The sequence below is a fragment of the Grampus griseus genome (assembly GCF_964374135.1).
Source record: "Grampus griseus genome assembly, chromosome: 3".
NCBI classification, from domain to species: Eukaryota; Metazoa; Chordata; class Mammalia; order Artiodactyla; family Delphinidae; genus Grampus; species Grampus griseus.
The window spans coordinates 101,182,831-101,197,127 of record NC_139019.1 but is presented as its reverse complement, the minus strand read 5'-3'; the positions used below and the strand labels follow the sequence as shown (position 1 = coordinate 101,197,127).

Genomic DNA, 14,297 nt, shown 5'->3' with positions numbered 1-14,297 from the left:
TTGCTAAAAGGTAAGATAATTTTTCATTTATTTTCATACTAGAAATAGTAGCTTATTCAAAAGAAATTAAAGAATATAGTTCTTTCTAATAGATTGTTAGCAAACTCTTCAGTATCTCAATTTCACTGGAATTTTAGAGAAAAGAGATACTAACTGCCTCTTATAGTAAACTTAAAATAATCATTTTTGATCCTAAAGTTGAGACAGTCTGAGAATGCATATTTATCTGGTCTTATAAAATTTTTCCATCTGTTACGTAAGAATCTACAGTTAAATTTAGTAGTATAAATTGTAAGAGCAGTGGTGGATTAGGAGTTAGAAGTTCGGGTGCAAGTTGTAGGTCTGTCACTGAGTAGCTATAGGACTTGGGCCATTCATTAAACATCTCTGGTGTATAATAGGATTGGACTAGATACCTCTGTCTTTTCAAGTTTTAGTGTTTTTGTTTGTTTTTAATTTTTGTTGGAGTATAGTTGATTTACAAACGTGTGTTAGTTTCAGGTGTACAGCAAAGTGAATCAGTTATTCATATACATATATCCACTCTTTTTTAGATTCTTTTCCCATACAGGCCATTACAGAGTATTGAGTAGAGTTCCCTGTGCTATACAGTAGGTCCTTATTAGTTATCTATTTTATATATAGTAGTGTGTCTATGTCAATCCCAATCTCCCAGTTTATCCCTTCCCCTCCCCTTTCCCCCTTGGTGACCATAAGTTTGTTTTCTACATCTGTGACTCTATTTCTGTTTTGTAAATAAGTTCATTTGTACCATTTTTTGATTCCACATACAAGCAATATCATGATATTTGTCTCTCTGTCAAGTTTTAGTTTTTTGTTAGACATAGTCTAACAAACTACTTTTTAAACCCTAACCAAACTACTTTTTAAAAAGTGATGTAATTATATCTGCAATAAGTCTCAAATACAACCCTTCAAATACTAAGCTATATTCACCTGTCTCTTAGAAATATTAGTGCCTGCCAGGCTGCTATCATACATTACCGCATTGGTACTGTATGCTTTTATGTTTTGCAATATATGTTGAGAGTGAGAGTAAGCTCTTTTTTTTACACAGTTCTATAATGGGAATTAAAGCCTACATAATATTGGACAAGTCACTTTAAGAAGTTTATGCCTCAATTCATATGTTTATAAAATCAGATAGTCAAGTCTTTGCTTGAAGGTAAATGAGATGATATCTTTAAATTATCTGAATAAACTTAAGAGAAATTGTTAGCAAACAGAATTTTTTTTTTAATTTTTATGTTCATTTTAGCTGTCAGTTCTTCTGAACCTGCTTTACTGGCCCAGCCAGTGACTACATCCATTGCTTCAGGAACAGCTTCAGGACAGAAAATTGCTGTTCCTGCAACATCACATCATTTTTGCTTTTCAATAGACTTAAGGAGTATCCGTGATTTGGAAGTTGGTTTTCCAGTCAACTGTATATTAAGGTATGATTTGATTTTGTTTCAGAATATTTTCTGAGGAGAAATGCCTTTTCTCTGTTTGGGGTTTGCAGAGGAGAAATGTCACCAAAGAAGTTATGACATTTGTTAAATCAGTGGACTAAAAGGGTGTAAGGCTATTATGTCCTAATGACTTTGAACTTAATCAAAGGTGGCATTGGTAGTATGAGAGGTAACAGTCTTGCCAGTAATTGTAGGTATTGATAATAATTTGTTAATGTTCCTTTTTAAAATATAGTGACTCTTGAACTTAAAGTGTATTGTTTCCAGAAAAGGTGCCATAGGTCAAAATAATGGGAGTATAGTGTCTGATTTTTCTATAAAACTGTGTTATAATGGGAGGTTATAGTCTTAATATCTACCTTTTATACCTATGAATCTAAAAACCATACCTAATGAACTGGAAGTGTCCACACTGTTCAGTTTAGAGAATTGAAATATATATATTTCAGTCAGTTAAATGGCTTTTACATAATGGCTTGTTTTTTTTGTTTTTTTAAATTTATTTATTTTGGGCTGCGTTGGGTCTTCGTTGCTGAGCTTGGGCTTTGTCTAGTTGTGGTGAGCAGGGGCTACTCTTTGCGGTGCATGGGCTTCTCATTGTGGTGGCTTCTCTTGTGGAGCACAGGCTGTAGGTGTGCGGGCTTCAGTAGTTGTGGCATGTGGGGTCCAGTAGTTGTGGCTCGTGGGCTCTAGCACAGGCTCAGTAGTTGTGGCACACGGGCTTAGTTGCTCCGCGGCATGTGGCATCTTCCCGGACCATGGATCAAACCCATGTCCCATGCAGGGAAGTCCTAGGACCAGGGAAGTCCCCATAATGGCTTGTTTTTAATAATATTACATTTCCATAGACTTTGTGGCTAATATATATATTAAATGTAATATAATTATGTGTTTTAGTTTGGAGTCTTTAGGTCCTCATAAATTACTTTGGAATAAGCATTAGCATTTGTAATAAAATTTTTGGTCTTTATTTGATTAAAATGAGAAAATCAGAAAATCTTTCCATCATCTTGGATTGCCATTCCCAGGAATGTCAGCAACTTCTCATTGCTTCCTGCTGTTATTTGAGGCATGTCTGTCTTTCAAATGCATAAATCAACTCCTACTTGTATCTAATTTTTCAGTTGTTTGATTCCTTATCAAGTTGTTTCCAAAGTCCTCTGAGCTTTGGTGTGAATAATGGACAGAATCAAAGGGACCCGGCACTGAGTTCACACGGTGAAGTCATAGAATGGAAGTCTGTCCTCACAGCCTAAGTTCTGCATTTTACCTCATGTTAGAGGCTGAGAATCATGACTAAAATGTTTTTTTAAAAATTGAAAGCCAGGAAAAAGTTTTCTGCCATAGACATAGCTTTTCTCACAGGGTTTATATAACATAGAACTGTTCCTTTTTCTCTCCTGCTACTACTGGAGAAACTGATCTTAGGACACTTAGAGATGATGTTGGCCAGAAGCACAGGGATGATCTGAGATTGGATGCTGTGAGGGAGGAGCCTTGAACAAGCCCAGTTAGAAAGCACATATTAGTTTTGTGTTTCCTGCTTGCCATAGGGCCATTTGTTTAATCATTAAGTGCCTACATTATGCCAGCAGTTTGTCCGGTATTAGGGCATGGGGCATATAAACAAAGAGCTCAATCTAGTGAAGACGACAGAGTCAGAAATATGTCAGTACATGAGGGAGGCTACTAGTTCACTTGACAAAGAAAAGGGAAAGAATATACTACCCCGAGGAAATAGGTATGATCCACTTAATACTCTATAGAAATCACTTGAGGACTACTGCTTCTGTCTTTGATTCATTTTAAGGCTTTTTTTTAAATGTTGGGCATTTTATGTTTGATAGATTTTATGTTATCATGCTCTGTGTTGATATGAAATTGTAGTGTACAATTGTCTAATGGAATTTGTGAAATAACTGATACTAGAAAAAATTTAATGTGTTTGCTTTTTTTTTTCCTTTTAAATCACTACATCTGTAGTAGGGGGTTAAACTTCTAGGGGATGAGCTCTCTGAGATGACCTAAATTCAGTTTATGTAATTGTGTAGGAATTGAGTTTATGAGCAGGATTCTTCTTGTAGGAAAAGCAATTTCTACTAGTAGAGTTTAAAGTCTAGTTTTATTAATGAATAACAAATTATAAAATGAAATTTAAGTGAGCATTACAATATCTCTATTTGGCTTTACGTACAAAATAAGTTCAGCAGTAGTCAGACATTCTTCTATTTAATCTGATGTGACTTTTATGATGAAAGAAAGTAATAGTGTTATGCCACTCTTTGATTCATCTGTAGTATATTTGAGTTGCTTTCATGCTTGCTTCTCAATTCAGAGACAAAATACTATGAATGCATCCTTTTGGAGTTGACTAAGGGTTTTTTTAGCTCATACAAAATCAGGACATTATTATATAAAGAAAAATCGGTTTAGAAATTAAATTTAGCAAGCATTTCTTGACAGTTTACTATATGACAGAAACTGTTCTGGGAGCACAAAGATGAAAAAGGTAAGACCCATGCCCTCAGGAACTCTTTCCCCCCCCCCCATTTTAGTACTTATTTTTTTATAAAAATATTTTTGACATATTACATTGTATGAATGTAATGTGTACAATATGTTAATTTGCTACATTTGTATACCTCAGGGAGCTCTTAACAGATGGCAGCTCTGTCTTTGTTTAGTGGAGTCATTTTCACTTCTGAATCTTTGTCTTATTTGAAGTGTATCAAAGTGACTGTCTCTTTCTTATTTGGTGTATTGCCTTCAAAATACCAGTGTATACTCCTCCTTCCCCAGAGGATCTTGTAAAGGAACTTTGGAAACCAGTGCTGTGCAAATAATGCATTTTCTCTATAATTTTCTCTATAATTCTCTATAATTTCTGTGATTTTTATATCAACACTGAAAATATTTGTATAATTTTAAAGTTGGTGATAGGATTAAAACCATAATGTATTTGTACCATTTATCTATGAAAAAATTTTTATTTAATATTCATATTATACTTTTTAACAGACTAAATTTGTAAACTATAGGATTTTGTTTTTCTTAAATTCTAGGTACTCATATCCTTTCTTCGGAAGTGCAGCTCCTATTATGACTAATCCTCCTATAGAAGTTCGGAAAAACATGGAAGTTTTTCTTCCCCAATCTTACTGTGCATTTGATTTTGCAACTATGCCTCATCAGCTGCAGGATACCTTCCTAAGGTAATGTATACATGGTGTGTATGATATTATATTATGATATTATTTTCTCAAATCAACTCTTGAAAATTTGTATCATATTAACAAGAGGAATTCCTATATTTTTACATCCATAGCTGCTTATGCATTTGCGAATCTAGAAACAAATTTAAAATCTGTGACACTTGTGGTTCCACTATAAAGTTTTATGTGGTTACGAGGGCTCTTTTTAGATTTTCATATCTTGTTTGCCTGAGTTGGGATATTAGAACTTTCTTAAAACAATATATGAATAATGAAGGAACCTTGAAAAGTAATCTTGCTTTTTCCTAATATAATATGTGATGATAAATAAACTGTTTAGTTTTTATTATTGATTTACTTAATGACTGTAATGCATTATTTGCTTTTTCTGTTTTTTCATCTATATAAAATGGAAATGTTGATCCAGCCATCTGAAATGGATTTGTGACGAAAAATGAGATCTGTGAAGTGTCTTTTTACTTTCTCAGAGTATCACAATTTGAAAAGAATTTTAAAAGAAAGAATGAAGAGTAACTAAACGTTATGTAACCATTTGTGGGAATAGTAGTGTTCGGAAGGGTTTTCTTTATTGCACAGGAAGAGGTGTAAAAAAATCTAATAGTATTTTCTGTTTGTTACCTGTGGAATTGAGCCTTTACATTCCAGGTAGCAAAAACATCTTTGGCTACATTGAAGGAATTCAAAAATTTTAGTCCAGAAAAGCCTTAGTTCAGAGTTGATAGAAAAGCCTTAGTTCAGAGTTGATAGGTATGAACATATGTTTCTCTTTTCCTTTTAGGATTCCATTGCTGGTTGAATTATGGCACAAGGATAAAATGAGTAAAGATTTACTTCTGGGAATTGCCAGAATCCAACTTTCTAACATCTTGTCTTCAGAAAAAACTCGCTTTTTAGGTTCTAATGGTGAACAGTGTTGGCGACAAACTTTCAGTGAAAGCGTGCCTATTATAGCAGCACAAGGGTAATGCATTTCCTAGAGCTGGTCTTAGCTTTGCTTTTTATTCTGTTTAGCCAGCTACAACCTTATCCTTTCATGTCTTTTTTTTTTTTTTCTGATCTTTTTTCTTTGACCTGTGGGGGTTATACCCCAGTTTGCTCTTTAGCTTTCTGATACCTACTATATCCTCACAGAGTGAATCTGTGCTACCATAATACTGTTATACTTAGAGTGTTGAGTAAGTATTTCTCTCTCCTCTCTTTAGACTGATAATTTTAAGTTCAGGATCAGTTTGGTTTTTTTTAGCTTAGTAACTCAGGGTCAAATTTATAATGTATTTTTACATTATTTTGAATTTTTCTACTTGAAAAATATTTAAACTTTTGCCTCAAATATACTTGGAGAACGTTGCAAACGTTCGACACTTTTAAAAAATGAATATTCTTTTTTTGCCCTGAAATTCACTGCCAGAGTGAAAAACTTGAGTTCACATATTTTACACAAAATCATTCAACAAATATGTTATCTTTTTATATTTAACAATAGAAATTTAAATTGACTTTAACCTTACATATCACATGCCTTTATTTTTAAAGCATAGTAAGACTGTAGAAGAAAATCAGGCCCAGTAAAAAGCTGAGATGTAGAAGTATTATTGGAATTTCTTCCCTTACTTTTCCTCATCCATGCCACTTTCAGAGAGTGAAGGGTTTAGTAGACCTTTATTCACTTGGAGATCTGGGAACAGGTTTTTAGAGAATCAGTTATTCTGGTTAACTGAAAATTCTTTTAAAAATCAGCATTCTTTTCTCTTATTGTAAGTAGAATATAATGAAAATAATCATTACTTGTTGGAAGTTATTTTAATGCTGATTGCTTTGAATAACTTTTATCGCCCTGCTCTGTAGACAGACGTTTTAAGAGATTTACCTAAGTGAAAACTTCAGAGATGATAGCGCTTCATTTTATTTTATTCATTTCTTCTGGAATCTGACATTAGAAGAAGAAAATGTAAAAGTTATTAAGAGTTCTAATCATGTGGGATCCATTCATTAAAGCTTTGTTTGATTTAAACAAAGCCACATTTTTTTGTTGGTAGAATTTTATTTTCCTCTAACATTGTCCTTTTATTTAATGGTAAATGCTGCATTCAGGTTCTGTGATACAGAAAGGTATTCGTTATAATACAAGTAACATAATTATCCCACTTCTAGGATTTAATCCTGAAGCAGTGCTCATATCCAGTAAAAGATTTATGAACAAGGCTGTTCATTCCAGGCAAAGTAGAAAAAGAGTCTAGAATAATCTATATATAATTGAGTAGGGGAATTGTTAAGTTTTTAAAATTTTACTACATAAATTCATTAGTGTGTTTTACAGGCATTAAAAATTATATTTTTTAATTAATGTTTGTCATTACACAGGAGGAAAATGCAGGAGGATAAATGGGGAAAAAAGGACAAAACTGTATGATTTTATGTGCATGAGTACATGTGTATCTACAGATCTAAAAAAGAGGAAGGAAATGAAATTTTAGCAGTGATTATCTGTGGGCAGTGAGATATAAAATTTCTTTTTTATACTGTTCAGTTTTTTCAAATCTGTAACTGTTGTAGGTCATTTTGTAGTGAATGTAAGTATGTACTTCATACTGTGTTTGTGATCATATAATATCACATATATAGAAGGTCTTGAAGTCTGCAGAAGCTGTTGCACTTTGAGCAGCAAGTGTCAGGTGCAAGACATGCTGTCTACTCAGTGCTCTAGCATTGGGGAAGTAAAAGGAAATAATATAAAAGTGTTTCCATGAGTTTTAAAATATTTCTGATTTCATTTGTAGGTCAAATAACAGGATAGTAGATCTTTCTTACACAGTGACTTTAGAAGATTACGGACTAGTGAAAATGCGTGAGATTTTTGTGTCTGATTCATCTCAGGTATATGTCATTGAATCTTATGAAATTATTCTTTAAAACAGACCTAACGTGTATATATGCGTGAGTGTGTTTGTTTTAGTATGCTTCTTTCATTCATATCTTAGGGTGTATCTGCTGTACAACAAAAGCCATCTTCTGTTCCTCCAGCACCTTGTCCTTCAGAAATCCAGACAGAGCCTCGTGAAACCTTAGAGTACAAAGCAGCACTTGAGCTAGAAATGTGGAAAGAGATGCAGGAAGACATTTTTGAAAATCAGGTTACTTTTTAAATGTTACGTAAAAGATTTTTTGTCTATTTAGTATATTTTCCCTTCTCCATAGTAGGCTTTTCTCCCTTTTCCATTGGTACTCTGTCTAGTCTCTTTGAATTCAAGAATGCCTTACTCTTTAAAAAAATGAAGAATTAAAAATTACTCAAAATGTGACAGCTTCACAGAAGCCACTCAGAAAGGATTCTCCTAAACTTTCTCCATGATTTGTGGGCAAAATTAGCACTGAAGGTTAGAATTCAGAGGTTAAGGACTTGAAGGTTTCTTTTAATTTCAAGATCTCATTTATCATACCCTCCTGGAAGCTGGAATCATTAGTTGTTAAACAAGAGAGGTAGAAAACAGCTATTAACTTTATACTGTCCTGAATTATACTCATATGGGTATTACTCACCTCAGGCATCCTCTGTTTTGTTTTAAATAAAATGGAATGTCTGAAAGAAATATATCATGATCAATATTAATTATTTAACTGAAAACAGCTGGTTTATTTATTTGAAATATTTAGGGTTTCTCTTTTTTACTTTATTTTTCTTCCTTTGACAGCTAAAGCAGAAAGAACTGGCTCATATGCAAGCTCTTGCAGAGGAATGGAAGAAAAGGGACCGAGAGAGGGAATCACTAGTAAAGAAAAAGGTAATGACTTTTATAAAAATTGAAGGAGGAAAGAATATTAATGATAGTATCTTCTATATACATTAAAGAAAATCTCTGGAAGGAATAACTAATTATAGTGGTTATATATTGGCTTGGATAAAGTGAATGAATGGGTCAGGGATAGGAAGAAGGGTTTTCACTGTAAGTTGTTTTGTACTCCTTAGATTTTGAACCCTACAAATGTGTTATTACCTGTTCAAAAAGTGAATAAATATAGAAAGTGAATACTTTAGAGAAGAAGCCTATCTCTGTATTTAAAAAGAAAATAGAACATTTAAGTATATATAAATATTACATTATAATCTATTAGTTAATAAAAAGGACCAAAAACTCTTAAGCTGTTTTAAAAGATTGAATCATGAAATGTTATAAGTCACATCTTTTAGAATGATAACGTGAGACCATCTGATCTTATTCCAGAAAGCCAAAATTTAATATTTATCTATTTATACTCAAGGTATTGAGTAAAACAACCCTGAAAATTAGACTTGTCTAAAATATTCCAAATTCAAGTCTGTAAAAATACTCTCATATTAGTGGTTAATGAAATGTCTATAAATGGTAGAAGACCATGGCAGGGTAGTTGCTACACTAGATCAAGAGACAGGACAGGGTATGGACTAGAAAATTCTTTAAAGTTTTTTTCGGCCATTTATATTTAATTATTGACGTGCTTGGGTTTAAATCTATCTTGCTCTTGGTTTTCAATTTGTCCCATACATTCTTTGTTTTCTCTCTTTTCCTGCTTTCTTTTGCATTCATTGAATTTTTCTTTTTTTTTTTTTATGATTCCATTTTATTTCTACAGTTGCCTTATTAGCAATATCTATTTCTTTTTTAGTGATTGCTGTAGGGCTTACGGTATGCATCTTATCACAGTAAGCCTTCAGATGATACAGCACATTTAGCTTTTAAGACAAGTTAATCTTTGAGCCATTTTTTAATGTGACTGATGTGTTTTTCAATGTTGATGCTTATATGTAAAAGCAAAATATATGATGAAAATAACTCAAAGTATGGAAGTGAGGAAATGGACAAACACTGTTGTAACGTTCTCATACTATTTTACTAGTTTAAGCAATCACAATCGCTTTCCTAGATAACTACGTTTACTTCTTTATATTTATTTTTATTTTTATTATTATTATTATTTTCAGCCGCACCGTGCGGCATGTGGGATCTTCCCCGCTCGGGATCAAACCTGTGCCCCCTGCATTGGCACTGCGGAGTCTCTGCATTTACTTCTTAACTTGGTATCCTGTCCTCCATTACTGACCCCTGTAGCTTGAGATATCAGCCAAGAGTAGAGGAAGTCAGATTATGTACTCCTCCTCCTTAAAACACATCATACTCCTCATCACATTTAGAATAAAACTCGAAGTTCTTACCAGGACCTACAAGGCCTTTTGTAATCTGTCCCCTCGCTTTCTCTGTGACCTCATCTTCTGTCAGCCTTCTGTTCACACAGTCTATTCTAACCGTCTTGGCCTCTGTGTATTTCCTCAAACATGCTAAGCCACCTCTCTCCTCAGGATCTGTAGACTGCTTTTCTTTCAGAGATACTTTCTGGTTTCTGCTCAGAGTAATGTGAGCGAGGCCTTCTCTGACCACTGTATCCAAAATACTGCTCTCTTCCCCTGCCCCCAGGCACTAACTGTCCCCTCATTCTGCTTTACTTTCTTCGTAGCATTTACCTACTATTATATTAAATATTCACTTCTTTGTTTATAGTTTGTCTTCTCTGAGAGTATAGATTCCACATGACTTTGTTTTGCCCAGCATCTGCTACGTATACAATAAATATTTGTTTAAATTAAAAGGATAGGGCTTCCCTGGTGGCGCAGTGGTTGAGAGTCCGCCTGCCGATGCAGGGGACACGGATTCATGCCCCAGTCTGGGAAGATCCCACATGCCGCAGAGCGGCTGGGCCCGTGAGCCATGGCCGCTCAGCCTGCGTGTCCGGAGCCTGTGCTCCGCAACGGGAGAGGCCACAACAGTGAGAGGCCCGCCCGTGTACGGCAAAAAAAAAAAAAAATTAAAAGGATAATGAATGATTTCAGGTTTTATAGTTTTGAGTTTGAGATTTATGGGGACTCTTGGCATGTTCAGCAGGTATTTGGATTTACAGGTCTGCAACTCTGGAGGGGGGGTTGAGTTTGCAAAATAAATTTGGGAGTACTTCGCATCTGTGATGGTACATGGATAAGATGTTTGGGTTGCCAGAGGACGAACATATGGTTTGAATACTTCCTCCCCATCCTGTTTACCTGTCTTTCTATAAGGCTTTTTTACATGTGGCACTCAGAATTTGACACACTTATATTAGTGATTTGGTTAAGAATTTAAAGATGAACCAAAAATCAGTGGTAGAGTTAACAGAATTAATAAATGATCTTGCTTGGTTGGTATGTTGAGCTAAATCATCAAAATAAAGTTTAATAAAGAAAAATGTCATTCTGTAGTCAGAGTAAAACATTCACTTGGACAATGGGTGTAGTTATTCCAAGTTTAAAAACAAAGACCTTGGGGATTTTCTTTGACATAATGAACAGTGTGACTAGGATCCTCAGATAGCAAATGCAATTTTAGATGGAGTTAAAATTAGGAGACATTTGTTGACCTGTCTTTAGCAGTGCACATTCTTTAGTCTCTGAACTAGTGAGATCACATCTGGGTACCTTTTTTTTTTTTTTTTTGCGGTAGGCAGACCTCTCACTGTTGTGGCCTCTCCCCTTGCGGAGCACAGGCTCCAGACGCGCGGGCTCAGCGGCCATGGCTCACGGGCCCAGCTGCTCTGCGGCATGTGGGATCTTCCCGGACCGGGGCACGAACCCGTGTCCCCTGCATCGGCAGGCGGACTCTCAACCACTACGCTACCAGGGAAGCCCCCTGGGTACCATATTTTTGAAAGGACTTAGTTTAGAATGTAGACTCCAGATTAAATACAAGTATTAGAGGATGTGGAAATAATAACATGTGAATAATAGTTGACGCTTGTGCTTATCTTGGAGAAAAAAAGACTAGGAGGATGTATGATGGCTATCACTGGAGTCAAATATGTGAAGATACTTTTTTTCTTCCCAAGGGATAGAAACAGGATTAAAGGCTTAAAAACAGGGCTTCTAACGAGCATCAAACCCAGGCTTGTAAAGAGAAAATCAGGTTGGGGCCTGGGACCTGGAGACTTGTTGGTGAGGAGGACAGAAAATTTGGTTCAGAAAGTCCTAGTAAATATGATCAGTCTGAACTAAAAGATAGAAAACCATGAGAGAGGATCCTATACAGGCCAAGCAGGTAGACCTCTATCCTTAATGGGACTCACATCCTTAAAGACAGAGCAGAGCAGGACTTTAGGCTTGTACAAATTGGGGTACTAGGCTAAGGTCCCAAGCAGGAACTGTAGCTTCAGAAGCAATTAAGAACTCAGTTGTTTAAACTGTAATAAAGGACTAGATCTCAATAATAGGAGAACTGACTTGAAACTGATTGGTGATAGCTGGCCTATCACCAGTCTTAGTTCCAGAGAAACAGCATAAGTGACTAAGAGGGCTTCAGAAAAATACTGGAATATTGAGCAAGGCAGATTTTTAAGGAGCTAAGTTTTTACTAAAACACAAGATTTTACTGGCAGTCTAACTTACCACCCAGTGGGAGAAGGGCTTCCTCAGGAGACTGAATATTACTAGAGATACCCAAGCAGAAGCTAGATTGGCTTCCTTCCTTAGAGTATAGTGGAAAGAATTTCTGCTTTGAATTGGTATATGTAATTCATGATTTTCCTAGTCTCAGATCCTCTGTTTCAGTAAAATCATAATATATGCATTTTTGAATTTGTGTTTTGAATTTGGGGAAAAGATAACTTTTATTATATTTTAGGTTGCTGAATATACTGTTCTCGAAGGAAAACTTCAAAAAACCCTAGTTGACTTGGAGAAGCGAGAGCAGCAGCTGGCCCTTGCAGAATCAGAGGTACTCTATTCATCTATCATGCCTTTATTTCACAGAATCCATATATTAAATTCATACCATTCATTTGTTTTTCCTTTGTACTGTATAAAGTATATTTCATGGAAATAGTCTTTCAGACATTATGGAGAAAACTGCTATTCAACTAGGTGAAGCATGTTTTATATGTTAGAAGGTGAGGAATTAGGTAGAAAACTGTTATTTGAAATTCTTAACTATTATTCAGTCAGCTTTGGCTGACTTTTGCAATAGTGGAGATTTTTGGTTACCTTTGCAATTATGTGGAAGGAATGGATAGTTGCACTACCTAGAGAAAAGAGAAAATGTAGTGTAGGCTCAGGGACCTAGAATCATGATTTCGTATTTCACTAAGAAGGGAATATACCTCCTTCTTGCCTATTGAAGATTAGATCCCAAGAAAGGATAAACTTACGTTAGTACCATGCCTAGTTAGCATTTTTGTTAGGTCTTATTAAATTGTACCCTAACTACTTTTTTAAATTACTATAAAGTTCACCTCAAATTATTAGAATTTCTTCCTTGTGAAATATTATATGCCCCTTCCTTACCCAAATGTTTCTTAAAATTTTCTCAGCATATCACCCTAGCCTTATCTCTGCACATTTTCGGCAATTTCTAAATTGATTTAGATTGTTAAACCTAAACATAATGTGTATTTGTTCCTAATACTAAGGCTTTGTTATCTTCTATGTGATTAGGTAAAAAATAAGAAGTTTCTAAAGACGAGAAGAAACTTGGGCATATTTGCTTACATAATAAAATGGGTTTATTCAAATAGGGGTTTTAAGCATTTAGGGCCTTTTCAATTGAATTTATGCATCATATATGGATTTTGGGATAATACTTTGTATTTTAGGAGTAAATGATTGAAAATTTATAATTTAGTACACTTAAACATTAACTCTCTAATACCTGAAAATGATATAAAAATCACTTCATAAAATATTCTGAACATTTGACCATATATAAGGGTAATAGAATATTGACTAGTATAATGCAGGTAGTAATAGGTCAGCCTCTTAAAGATGTACCTGTTTTAAGCTTCAGAGAGAAAGAAGGGAACTGAAATCAGAACGTGAACGGAACCTGCAAGAACTCCAGGACTCTATCCGTAGGGCCAAAGAAGATTGTGTTCACCAAGTAGAACTAGAAAGGTTGAAGATGAAGCAACTAGAAGAGGATAAACACCGACTTCAGCAACAGGTTGGATGAAAATACTTGTCATCTCTTTAAACTTAGAGTTTATTTGCATTCTAGAAATAATAGAAATCATTCACATCATTATAAAATGATAACATATATAATATATATTTTATAATATATATATAATATTATATATATTATAATATATATATTTTATAATATATATATTTTATAATATATATAATATATATATATTATAATATATAATATAATACATAGAATTTCTATAATAATAGAAATCATTCACATCATTATAAAATGATAACATGTGAATGATAACATTCACATGTTATCATTTTATAACAAGGAGTTATAAAAATTCCCAGTAATTTGGATTATTAATCACATTTACTACACTGAGAGTCAAATGTAAGGTGGATCTTCTTTTCCTGAAAGCTGAGGACTATATGGGAATAATCTTACTTCCCTTATAATTATTTGTATGAGATTGTGCTATATTTTAGTTAACTCTCATCTTAAAATTTTTTGCTCCTTTGAGCAAATGTAGATATTCTTCATATATCACTGGACCAAGTTCAGTTAAGAACCAAATTTCATGAGAGAATTGTCTGTGCTCCTTTCCATTTTCTCACCTCTCA

At 34.3% G+C, this 14,297-nt stretch overlaps 1 protein-coding gene across 3 annotated transcripts in view; it reads left to right on the top strand.

Moving 5' to 3' along the window:
- CEP120 (centrosomal protein 120) overlaps nucleotides 1–14,297 on the top strand; it is a 79,079-nt gene that overhangs the window by 30,680 nt on the left and 34,102 nt on the right. For all 3 annotated transcript variants that reach the window (XM_082649865.1, XM_082649866.1, XM_082649867.1), the window contains 8 exons: nucleotides 1,280–1,457; nucleotides 4,538–4,687; nucleotides 5,487–5,669; nucleotides 7,486–7,582; nucleotides 7,687–7,839; nucleotides 8,398–8,487; nucleotides 12,385–12,477; nucleotides 13,537–13,698. In XM_082649865.1, the coding sequence (XP_082505991.1) occupies nucleotides 1,280–1,457; nucleotides 4,538–4,687; nucleotides 5,487–5,669; nucleotides 7,486–7,582; nucleotides 7,687–7,839; nucleotides 8,398–8,487; nucleotides 12,385–12,477; nucleotides 13,537–13,698 (1,106 nt within the window). The remainder of the gene's footprint in view (nucleotides 1–1,279; nucleotides 1,458–4,537; nucleotides 4,688–5,486; nucleotides 5,670–7,485; nucleotides 7,583–7,686; nucleotides 7,840–8,397; nucleotides 8,488–12,384; nucleotides 12,478–13,536; nucleotides 13,699–14,297) is intronic.